The 12,788-nt window shown below is 43.2% G+C and overlaps 1 protein-coding gene across 1 annotated transcript in view; it reads right to left on the reverse strand.

The window, feature by feature from the left end:
• The window catches only part of ASAP1 (ArfGAP with SH3 domain, ankyrin repeat and PH domain 1), a 359,138-nt gene that overhangs the window by 83,492 nt on the left and 262,858 nt on the right, over positions 1–12,788 (reverse strand). The window contains exon 12 of the mRNA XM_027775016.1: positions 8,217–8,286. Within this exon, the coding sequence (XP_027630817.1) occupies positions 8,217–8,286 (70 nt within the window). The remainder of the gene's footprint in view (positions 1–8,216; positions 8,287–12,788) is intronic.

Genomic DNA, 12,788 nt, shown 5'->3' on the forward strand with positions numbered 1-12,788 from the left:
AGAGAGCGAGAAAGCTCCCCCTGGTGGGACATGGTCACATTGCAATACCTTCTCCTCCATTTCCTGGTCCTGTCAGCATTTTGGGCACACACGCACCTGTATCCAGCATGCTTTGATGTGGGATCTGACCCCCTCAACCACTAGGCCACAGGGCCTGCCCAGCTCCATGTTATGTAGACAGGGAAATCTTCCCTAGGGACTCAGAATGCAAACACAGGTGGTCTGGCTCTAGGGCCCTGGGTGCTGTTATCCCATCTCTGCTCAGATGGTCATCGCTGCTGAGCTGGCAGAGCTATTACTATGTTCCAGGGTCTACAAAGTTTAAACGTATCATCTCATTTAGTTCTCACACTGAAGGACAGGAATTTACTTTTATTTTATTTTACAGATGAGCAAGCAGTACGAGTAGCTTAATAAAGGCATATGAAAAGCTGAAAGGGCATTTAATTGCAGGTGAACTCAGAGGGCTGTGGTCTTAACGGCTCTAGTATAAAATGCTCAGTCTACCAAGCAGGTGGGCACACAGATCTTCTAAAGAGGCCCCACCCGGTCTAATCCAGCTGGCTTCCCAACTGTGAGAGTGAAACATCAGAGCTTCTTGGTAGATGTCTGTGTGACAGTAGAAGTACTTTTTGCATTGGCTGATTAAGAAAAAAGTGAGTGAATTTTAATGAGTGTACGGTGTTAGCACTAAAGGTCTCTGCAGGTTTTGAGTAATGTACGATATTATTCGGGCAGTCTTTAGATTCAGATGTAAGTCTGGAACCCTTGTAGTACCTTCATGACTGTTTGGTACCTCCTCCTCCTCCCTTCTTGGGATTCCTTACAGCCTTCTCTAAGCCTGCTTCAATGACAACCTGAGGTGTTTCATCCAAAGAACTATTATTCATGAATTTTTCAAAGGCCTAATGACAAACTAACATCTGAGGAAAAGCCTATAATGTGCAGGTTAAGCCTTTTCAATCCCTACACCTGACACTGGAAATGCTTCCAAATCCAAAACTTTTTGAATGCCCAAATCTGAAAGGACAGGATCAATAGCTCCCAAATGTCTTAAGCATTTCAATGGGGGGGCACATTCAAGGCTTCCCAGGTGCCTCCAGCACTTTCCTTTTTAGGGATCATGTTTGTCTCTTACCTTGGGGTATGCAGGAGGGGAAGGACATTCTCTAGGAAATACCCTTGGCACTAGGGGAGGTGGGATGGCCAGGAAGCCTTATGGGGTGGGGAATTCCTTGGGATCAGAGGAAGCTTTTCACCTTAAAGGAGGGAAGAAAGGAGAGGAGATGCTAGCTCTTGCTGTAGATGGAGAACTCAGAGAGAACAAAGAAAGGACCCAGATGTTGTAAAAGACCACCCTAATTACCCCACCTTGAATCCCTTTCCTTTAAAATCCTGAACCCCCACCCTTTGGCAGATACAACTCTCTGCATCTGCCTATTTCCTCCTTTGGAAAATAAATGAACCTTTTCTATCCACTTACTCGGAGTTTTTTCATTCTTTCACAGCCCGTGACACAGATCACCTAACACACACGGTGCTGCAAGTGGAAAATTCCCACCTGACCACATGTGATAGGTCAGTGAAACGCTACGATACAAACATCCTGTGTAAAATCACCTTCAGGCTATGTGTATAAGGTATGTAAGAAACATAAATTAATTTTGTGTTTTGTCTTTTTCTTGGTCCTGTCCCCAAGAGTTCACAGCCCGTGACACAGATCACCTAACACACACGGTGCTGCAAGTGGAAAATTCCCACCTGACCACATGTGATAGGTCAGTGAAACGCTACGATACAAACATCCTGTGTAAAATCACCTTCAGGCTATGTGTATAAGGTATGTAAGAAACATAAATTAATTTTGTGTTTTGTCTTTTTCTTGGTCCTGTCCCCAAGAGATCTCATTTTATATATATATATATATATATATATATATGCATATAAATACACACACACACACACACACACACACACACACACACACACATATCTCCAAATATTCAAAAATCTGGTAAATACCAACATCTGAAACATTTCCAGTCCCAAGCAGTTTGGATAAAGGAGACTTAAACTGTAGTAGAAAGAACACAGGCTTTGGGACCAGCAGATGGCATAATGGTTGTATTGCTGGACTCTAAAGTAGTAGACTGGGGTTTGAGTCCTGGACCCGGTGGCTTAAAACTCACGCTGCGCATGTGTGCGTGCGTGCCCAAAATCCTGAGAGGAGACTGGAGAAGAAGAGACTGCAGTGTGGCCATCACCCCTGTGGGGTGATTTCTCGCTTTCTGTCTCTGTCTCTTTCAGTCTCTCCAGTAAGCACATGAGCCCTATAGCAAAAATCTCTCTTAAACATAAAACAAACCAAAAAACACGCACACACAGACTTTGAGGTTTGACAAGTGGTCCGGCTGTTTAAAGCTGTATGGCCCTGAGCATGCAATTTATAAGAGGCAGCTTCATTCAAAAAGTTCACCGAGCTTAACTGAGTCTACATTAGGCAATGTCCTAGGTACCAGGAGCTCAAAGATGAGTGAAGATCCAGTCCAGACACCAGGAGATGGTGTGGTAATTAAGGTGCTGGACTCCTACATCGCTGACTGTGGTTTGAATACCAGACCTGGTGGCTCGAAAATCCTGCTGGGTGTATATGCGCCTATGCCCAAAATCCCAAGAGGAGAACGGAGGTGAGTGGAGGAGAAAGGACTGTAGCATGGCCATCCTCCCTGGAAAGTGATTTCTCACTTTCCCTCTCTCTGTCTCTTTTTAGTGAGCGCATGCACACTACAGCAAAAAACCTAAAACTAAACTAGTATAGCCACTGTGGAGAACAGTATGGAGGTTTCTCAAAGACCTACAAATAGAACTACGTATGATCCAGCAATTCCATTCCCGGGTATTTACCCAAAGGACAGGAATGCACTCAGTCAGAAAAGTGTTTGCATATCTCAGAACACTTGTACATCCATGTTTATTGCAGTATTACTCACAATTGCTAAGACATGGAAACAAGCCAAAGGCATATGAACAGATGAATAGATTAAAAAAGTGTGGCCTATATACACTATGGAATACTACTCAGCCTTAAAAAACAATGTGACCCTAGCATTTGATAGAAAGTGGAAAGATTTAATCCTAAGCGAAGCCAGACAGACTAGGAAAGAGAAGCATTGTATGTCCCCACTCAATATACACTGAATGTCCGCATTTTACGGCAGAAACTTAAAGACTGGATGCTATAAAGGCATGGAGAGCAACTAGGGATACCAGAGACAGAGTGGGAGGAGGGCGGGGAATAGAAGAGGGTGAGAGGGAGGGAATCAATGGGAAAAGAAAGAAGAAAAATATTTAATGGACACAAAAATAGCAAATCATCTGTTAATGTGTGGTAATATCTTTGACTGATGCATATACATTGTATTCAGGATGAGAAAATGCATTTGGTATGCTGTAATGAAACAGTGCTTGAGTGAAAAATAAATAGTAAATTAAAAAACCTGAAAAAAAAATGATGCAATCCCTCCATCTAAGGAACATTCAACCTAGTGAGAAATAAATATAGTGAAGATTAAGTATAGAGTATACACTAAGCACTCAATAAGTTAGTTTTCTTCTCAATCCATTATTTGAATAGTATGTGATGTGATACTGAGGTTTATAAATTCAGGGAGTAAGGGCTTTTGAAGACGTCTTATACTTTTTTTGTGCTTTAAGGTGTATGAGCCCTCAGAAGACAGAAAGCAGAAAAAGGGAAAGCACCTCCCAGAGGCATGGTCACTCTGCAACCTCTTCTCTAGTTTCCTTTTGGGATTTTGGGCATGTGTGCACAGGTACCTCATGTGTTTTTCAAACTGCCGGGTTTGGGACTTGAACCACACAGTTGGGGCCATGTAGGATCCAGCTGTTTTAACCACCAAGCCACCTGCTGGTCCCTAGAATTGGTATTTTGAAATGAAATAATATTATATGGTATTTGAAATGTATTATATGATCCATTCATAGAAGGTGCCATCATTTCCACTGCAATAGCAAATTCAGAGTCTCACTAGATTTGATTCCCATGGTGCTGTGTTACTTGGAATAGTACATTGAAAAAATATTTTGAATAGATAGAGAAGAGTAATGGATTTGTGGATGAAAGCTTATAGGGATGGGCTGCAAATCTTTCAGGTGCACAGAGATGTATTTCTCCTCAAAACTGTAAGCTAGGAGGAGTGGTGAATGTGAAACAGAGCAACAACCCCTTAATGTATTTTCTAGGGTTCCTGAAATAAAAAGTCCATTTGCATTGTAATGGCCCAGAGTAAGGAGTAAGTCTTCAGACTTTGGTTATGATAATGACCAACATGGACCATGAGTGAGGACCATTTGACCTCTAAAACTCTCACTTAAAGGAAAGAAGGTTTTCATTTTAATATGTAAGATGTTTTGTAGACTGGAAACTGCTGGTCTTGGGCTCAGAGACTCCAGGCTGAATGGTTCCAGACACCTGAAGAGGAATTTGATTATCTAAGGCCTCGCCAATCAAGAATGCCCATGAGCTGATCACGCCCTCTTAAACCAATCACTGAACTGATCATGCGCCTGGGACCTCTGCCCCTAATTTTGCCCTTAAAAACGCATGTGGGGAACATCTCGGGGAGTCTGGGTCTTTTCAGCATGAGCTGCCCGCTCTCCTTGCTTTGCGCTTTGCAATAAAGCTGTACTTTCCTTCATCACACCATGTGCCTATGGCTTGGTTTTATAGCGTTTGGACAAGCGAACCTGATTTGAGTTTGGTAACAAATGGTCCTGGAAGCAGATCTTGCTTGCCCTGCATGATTAATCAAAATGCATGTCAGGCCTTACTCCTCAATCACTTAGGGAAGAACTTGCAAAGGTGACGCCCACTGGTCTTTCAAGCTAGAAGAACTCCATGTGTTAAGGACACAAAAACAGGGACCAGCAGTTAGCGTAATGGCTATGTCGCTGAACTCCCATGTGGTCGACCGTGGTTCGAGTTCCAGACCTGGTGCCTTTGATTCCCATGGTGCTGTGTTACTTGGAATAGTACACTGAAAAAATATTTTGAATAGATGGAGAAGAGTAATGGATTTGTGGTTGAAAGCTTATAGGGATGGGCTGCAAATCTTTCAGGTGCACAGAGATGTATTTCTCCTCAAAACTGTAAGCTAGGAGGAGTGGTGAATGTGAAACAGAGCAAGAACACTGGGCGCGTGTGTGTGCGTGCCCAAGATCCCGAGAGGAGAATGGAGGAGAAGGGATTGCAGCGTGGACATCCCCCCTGGGGGGGGGTGATTTCTCACTTTCTATCTCTCTGTCTTTCTGGTGAGTGCATGCGCCCTCTAGCAAAAATGTCTCAAAAAAAAAAAAAAAAAAGGGAAACAAAAACAAAGCCTGAAGTTTTTGTTTTTTTTTTAAAGAGATTTTTTTTTGCTATAAGGTGCATGCAATTGTCAGAGGCAGAAAGCAAGAAATCAACCCCCAGGGGGGATGACCATGCCAAAGTCCCTTCTTCTCCACTCTCCTCTTAGGATTTTGGGCACAGATGCACAAGAGTCTAGCATGAATTTGAATCCTCTTGAGTCTGGGACTTTGAACCAGGGCCTACTAAGTAGGAGTCCAAGGATGTGACCATTTCGCCATCTGTTGGTCCCAAGCCTAAAGTTTTCTAACGAAGGCTTATTCCTTCCCCTCCTGTCAAAGATCACAGAGACAGAGATAGAAAGCGAGAAGGCACCCCCCCAGGGGGGATGACCACGCTGCAATCCCTTCTTCTCCATTCTCCTTTCGGGATCTTGGGCACGCACGCACACGCGCCCGGTGTGAGTTTAAGCCACCGGGTCTGGGACTCGAACCGCGGTCAACTACATGGGAGTCCAGCAACATAGCCATTACACTAACTGCTGGTCCCAGATCACAAATCCTTTTATGAGTTCTCATGACACTGCTGGCCTTGACTTTCTACCTACTTCTAAGAAATCAGGAACAGCCAGATGAAACTGGCTACACAGACCTCTCAGTGAGGGCAGGAATGTGATTACAAGTGATGCAAAAACGTCTAGCCTAAAGCAAATACAAAGTAGGGAACAGGCTAACGCATCAGTGGGCGAGAATTAGAAGTAAGGGGCTCAGACCCATTCTTCTTGGGGTTGCTTAGAGGGCAGAAGAGTTCAACTGTTCATAGTATTAATAAAAGGGGTTGCTTGTCAATGGACTTCCACGTTACCAGCAATGTCCAGTGAGCGAATAGTAAGAGCAATAGCAACTACTAAGCGTGTGCCCACATAGGGCATGTTATCTCCTTTACTTCTCATGGGACCTTCGTGAGTTAAATACTTTTCCAAAGATTACACAGAAAAAGGCAGAGCTGGGATTCGGATTCAAATGTGACAGATGCTGCAGTCCATTCTCTTGGCCACTAAACACTGCTGATGATGTGGTATCTGTTGTTAATGAGAGCCTTAAGAATGCATACAAACAGTTGGCTTGGCCACAGTAATGTGTTTCGGCTGGAAAGAGAGAGAGAGAGGAGGAAGAGAATGTGTTTTTCTTACTTTAGTAACTAGCCCCGGGTCATACAGCTAGTGAGCAGTGCTGCTGATTGGCTTCATCAATTATGCGATCGCCCATCACTCTGCACTGCTTTCTACAGCATATTCCTAAGAAAAGCAAGTAGAACATCATCAAAGATTACTTAACTAGCTCAATGCTGAGGACTGTTATAGCTAGATGAACCCAAGGGAAGAGTTTTCCAGCAGAAGGTAGAGTGAGTTAGACTGAAAACTCAAGATCTATACAGTCAGATGGTCAGCAAGTTTCACTCTAACACAGAATGAAATACGAACAGATCAAAGTTATCCTAATTTTTCATCTATGTCTCTTTGATACTTAGGCCAGCACATGACAGAATGAAACCTTAATAAAAGATTGCTAAATAAATGAATAACCACTAGCACCAACAATAACTGATCCAAATCTGATGGTGGAATGTCTGCTTTCAGATGGGAGGTCGGTCATGACTGGAACGACAGTAAAATCTCGCTGGGCTGTCTGAGGGAAACTGACTCAGAGAAATCACCATGGATGTTCTACAGAGGCTGGGGCAGAGATTCCGCAACTGCTCAAGCTCCATAAAAGGCAATGATGTTTAAGGCACATGCAAACATCTACCAGGAAGGACTCAGCCGCGGGAGCAAACTGAGTGAGATCTGTGTACGGGGCTGAAGATGGGAAGACAAACAGGCCCAGCCACGTATCCACAGGGAGCTCGGAAATCTAGTAGGACGATGGGTTCTGGAGGAAGAGACGGCAGGGCCCTGTGGGTCAATGTCAGACTCAAGCTTGCATTTCCCACTGTGCCAGTTACTAGCCTAGTTCCAGCTCTTCTTGAACCTCAGTTTCTACACCTCTAAAATGAAGACGTAATACCTCATGGGTTGTTGAGAGGATAGAATGAAACAGATTTTATGAAAGTGGTACTTCCTGCCCTTCCTGATAGCCATCTAACCACAGCCAGGAATACTGAAAACCTGCCAACGTAATGAACAGCCCCTCCTCATTTCTACTCTCCGGGTGGCAATGAACTGCTTATCACAACTGAAGAACATCACGTGGCACGGATCACTACAATTTAAGAATGAGCTTTTTCTCCAAAGTGAGATTAGTAGATTAAACTGCACAAACATTTAAAAAGACTCTTGGCATGTACTTTATCATCTCCATACCTGCTTGTTATGTTTTCCATCACAATCTTTGCATCTTTAAGAATTAAAAATATCTAGTTCGAAAGGGCAAACAGTACTTGTTTCATTATGCACTCCTTTGACTAGCATTAAGACGGAATTCCTTCATACGTACTGCTGTTTCCTACGTTCCTTTTTCATGCAGAGAACATCCCCTGATATCTTTATACATTAAAGTTGGTGTTTCGAAACAGTAACTGATAACTATTTCTCTAAAAATAAACTTTTAAAATCTTGCAATATCCGAGTCAGTCTGAAGGAGCAAAAAATAAGTTTCTGGGGGGTACCCATAGAATGGTGCAGGCCACCACAAGACAAGGTAAACTATTTTGGGTAAATGATGATGTACAAGCATCTATTACACATATTTGGGCAAAATTCCAGAGCTGGTTATATAACGCCATTTGCCTTCTGGGCCACAAAACCAGAAAGCCTAACAAGTGGGCACAAGAAGTGAACAGTCACACTTACTGTGGCATGCGAAATGGTCAGGATCCCATTCTTGACGGCACACTTCCTTCTCTGCCATACTTTCCGGATCCTAAGGAACAAGTCAAACACAACTGTGTAGAGTGCCCGCTTCGCTCTGGGACATGCAATGACATAGCGTGATCCACAACAGTTGCAAAAACAAACCAACCAAAACCCACACCCAAATTGAAAACACCCAACCTCCCCCTTAAAAACAAAATTCTCATTAGCATTTAGTATGTTAGGCGGAAGGTAATTCTACTACAGTAGGCAAGTACAAAGACACACACAATAGCACTATTTTTGACAGTGAAAACGCAAAATAGCAGCAATAAAAATCTAATAGCACGAGACTGAATAAAGGAATTATAGTTAACACCCTGATAAAAGTGTTCCTCCCAGAGAAGGGGCCCAGACCTGCATTAAGGGTGATGCTAAGGAGTTTTTAAACCATATCTGTTCATCTTTTACAAGGAGGCTGTATTAAACAATTATTTCTGTGATTAATACTAGATCTCTAAAAACCTAGGGCTCAAAAATGAATCATCATTTTCAGCAACTCATACATCTTCCCTTTAGGAGTTTTCCAGAGCAAAGACAGTTTCTGATGTCTCAGAGCTCCTGAGAGAACTACTCGTGATTCACGGTGGAAAGTCAATGCGGTCACACTGCTCACTAGTAGTTGAGAGGGATACACGCTTAGAATGCGTGACTTGATGGTCCTGGTGGGTGGTACATGGTAAAGAGAACTAATTTCAACTTGGAAGAGTTTGGTGTGGACGTGTGTAGAGCCACAGGCAGAGGCAAAAGTCTCCAAGTATGACAGCTCTGCACGCGTGCAAATGGGTATAAATGCAGTAGCTGAGATCCTTTCCTTCCAGTGGGTTACTGCAACTGGGCAGGGAACAGGCATCCCTAGGCCAGAGGAGGCCTCACAGGCCACCTGCAGCCACAGCACAAAGGACAGAGAAGCTATGTGGCTTCCTCAGGCATTTAAAGCAATGCCCTCCTGAGTTTCTCTTTTCCATCTTAAATTAACCCTGTAAGAAAACTGTCACAAGTTAAAAACCAATTCTAAATGTGGATAATTCTGTCTTATGTTCCTGCAGCCAGTAGAAACATAGTTCCAAAGCACCCTTCACTGGGGAAAGAATCTGACACCATCTGACCAAATGAAAATTGAGCACACTGTGCTCAAAATGCTGGCCTCCTTGGGAAGTAATTTAACATCACTAATTGATAAACTGCCTTCAAATTACAGCTAAATTGCATACTTCTTCTGAAGTACTGATGCTGTCAAAAAGTCACACCTGCACTTGGTTAACGTAACTGGCTTTCTCAAAGTTGCCTGCATCCCATCTTACCCTCAATGGAAGCCTTTTAATATAGGTGAGGTAGTCCCTGTATGCACTAATCCAAAACCAGCACGGTTTTCTCCTAGCAACACATATTAAAATATCAAACAACCAACCTAACAACCAAACTATTCACCCTGGAGAAAACGGTTCCTATTCAGCTCATTCATTTTTTTAAGTCATTACTCATTCGTTTTTCTTACACATATGCACTAAGGATACACAAAACAAACAAACAAACACATTTTCTTGCACTGCTAGGAAAGCCAAGGAAGTAATCTTCCTGGCTAAAAGAGCTTGCTAACAAGGACTTGCCAGAACTTGCCAGAGGAAGGGGAACAATCTTAAGACACCCTTGTGCACAGCAGAGAGCAGCAGCAACTGAGCTTCTTGAACACTTGGGTTGCTTTTAGTCCTGAGACTCGGCTTTTATTCCTGTAGACTAACCTCAACAGCTGTGATCTCCCCTCTCTAACAGCTTTACGGATCCTTGTCTGTGCAGTTCCTGAATGGACATACCACACACTCTCACCAGCAGGTGTTCACAAAGAATGCCACACAGAAGCACTGATTACACCATGCCAGAATCTCAGAATTCCAAAAAGGGAATTCCCCTAGAAGACAGTAATCTTCTAGAACTAAATGAATACCAACTTTGATGCTGGATCACTTGGGCTTCTACCCCAGTGCCATCGCTCCACGCTAAGTTCTCTGCCCACGCTGCTTGACCTCTTAGAGACTCACTTTCCTTACCTGTCTCATGAGGTTAATAATGTCTACTTTCTGGTACTATGTTGAGAGAGTACATGTAAAACAACTGCTCTCTAGCCTCTCAAAGAAGTGTCTTTGGGCCATAAAGTTTTAAAATTATTTTTAAAAGCTTTGAACTGTTTTTAAAATTATGTAACAATCTTTTAGAAGTAACAGGAATATTCCAAAAGTACTAATGCAACACATGACAAGAACAGTCATTGTTAGCGAACAGTCTCCTTCGTGTATACGCCTTTTGATTTTTCCCTCTCACAGGAAGTAATCACAAACAACTCTGGTTATTGTTATTTGACTCTGTTGCCTGCACAGTTATTAGGAGGTTGGATCATGTGACTTTCAAGCTCTAAGACCCATCAGTTCTATCCTTATCTTTCCAGTAAACTGCAGTTAAGATGAGGTGAGGACCACATCTCACTTCAAGCATCTATGAGACTGCCGCAACACTGGAGTGTTTCATCAGTGTGTATGGAACGAACATGTGAAGAGGGGAGTCAAGGAGTGAGTTTCTGCCAATTTATGTCTTGCCCATCCAAGGGCAGTCAACGGCAGAGATGGTCCCTTTGAAATATGAAGGGGGAGACACCCTGGCATTGTGTTAGAAGACCCTGCCTGGTTCAAACTGGACTCTCATACTTACTCCGCTTATCATCTTAGACGAGATAATCTTTCTGAAAAAGGTGTCTAATGAGAGGTACCTGGCAGTATGCATGCACAGAGCAGATGATGTTCACCAGAGGACTGTTTCCTTGAACATTTGAGAGTTTGAAGTAAACAATACCTGGGAACAGACTTATGTCAACTTATACCGATGTTCCTTGGGCATGTAAACATGGACCACTTAGATACAGGCATTCCTAATTATAAAATAATCCTTGTGACTTCAGTTGAGTAGTGTTAAAAATGGACTGTTCTATATGTTTCAAAAGATATGTAATCATGGGGACCAGCTGTGGCGTGTGGTTAAGGCATTAGACTCCTACATGGCTGACTGTGGTTTGAGTCCTGGGCCCAGCAGCTTGAAAATCATGCTGGGTGCATGTGTGGGTATGCCCAAAATCCTGAGAGAATGGAGAAGTTATTGAGACATGGCCACGCCCTGGGGAGAGCATGTATTTGAGTGATTTCTCACTTTACTTCTGTCTCTCTCTTTCCAGTGAGTACATGCACCCTATGGCAACACCTTAAAAATAATAATAGGGGCCAGCAGGTGGCATGGTGGAGAAAGGCACTGGATTCCCACATGGCCAACAGTAGTTCGATTCCTGGACCTAGTGGCTTGCTTTCTTGCTTTCTCTTTCTCTGCTTCTCTCGCCATCCGAATTAAAAAACAACAAATGGAATAAAATAATTCTTTAAATTAATAATAAAAGATACATAATCCATAATCACACAATCACAACAGAGAACATTAACTTTCTTTTTAATGGAAGAATAATAGGTCACCATATTTCCAAGAGATTTCTGTACCAGAGATAGTCACAAAAAGAAAAAAGTGCTGAGCCTAAGGCTTTCCTGCAAAATAAACTATGGAATTAATACTTATGTACATCGATCCCATGCAGTTTGGGCTAGAATTCGGTCACTGTGTCCGTTAAGAAGAGCCCAGTTTAGAGTTGTGATTTAGGCTGGCGTTTCCTTCTGATTTTAGCAGGATTTACTCAATTCACTGACTCACAATGAGCCAGGAGCTCTGCCAAGTGGTGATGCAGCCTTGTTTTCTTCACACCCCACCTCAGCAAATCCTGCTGGCCCTACCTTCATGTCCAGCATCTGAGCACTTGATCTCAACTCCACTATGTTCCTTTGATCCCACCATCATCTCTCCTGTGGGCTTCTGCAGCAGCCTCCTAGCTTTCTCCCTGCTCCTGTTCTGACACCCACAGCAGCCAGAAAAAACCTTTCATAGCATGTCAGGCTCGTCGCTCTTCTGCTCAAAGTCCTCCATTGGCTCCCCATCTCCAAAGTCCCCTAACAGCTGGCTCCCTCACACCTTATCTCCTGCGACCCCTAGCTCGCTCACTCCACTCCAGCCATGCATGACTCCTGCTATTCATCATCTTGGGAAGTAGGATCCTGGTCATTGGGCATTAATAAAACAGTAAGTAAAACAGAGTTATCCCAGAAACTTGTAAGAAAAACATGTGTAATTACAACAGAAAAATTAAAACAGAACTTGTACATAGCTTAAATGAAGCTTGTATTCCTCCATCAAAAGAAAAGTCCCTATGCTTTTCTGTGAGTAATCATGTGAAATGACATGTTTCTTTTTTTTGGAGAGGTTTTTGCTATAGGGCATGTATGCTCGCCAGAAAGACAGAGACAGAGAGGCAGCGGGAAATCACTCCCTGGGGGGGATGGTCACACTGCAATCCCTTCTCCTCCATTCTCCTCTTGGGATCTTGGGCATGCATGCACATGCGCCCGGTGTGAGTTTAAGCCAGAGGGT

The sequence above is a fragment of the Tupaia chinensis genome, unplaced genomic scaffold (assembly GCF_000334495.1).
Source record: "Tupaia chinensis unplaced genomic scaffold, TupChi_1.0 Scaffold000513_1, whole genome shotgun sequence".
NCBI lineage: Eukaryota > Metazoa > Chordata > Mammalia > Scandentia > Tupaiidae > Tupaia > Tupaia belangeri.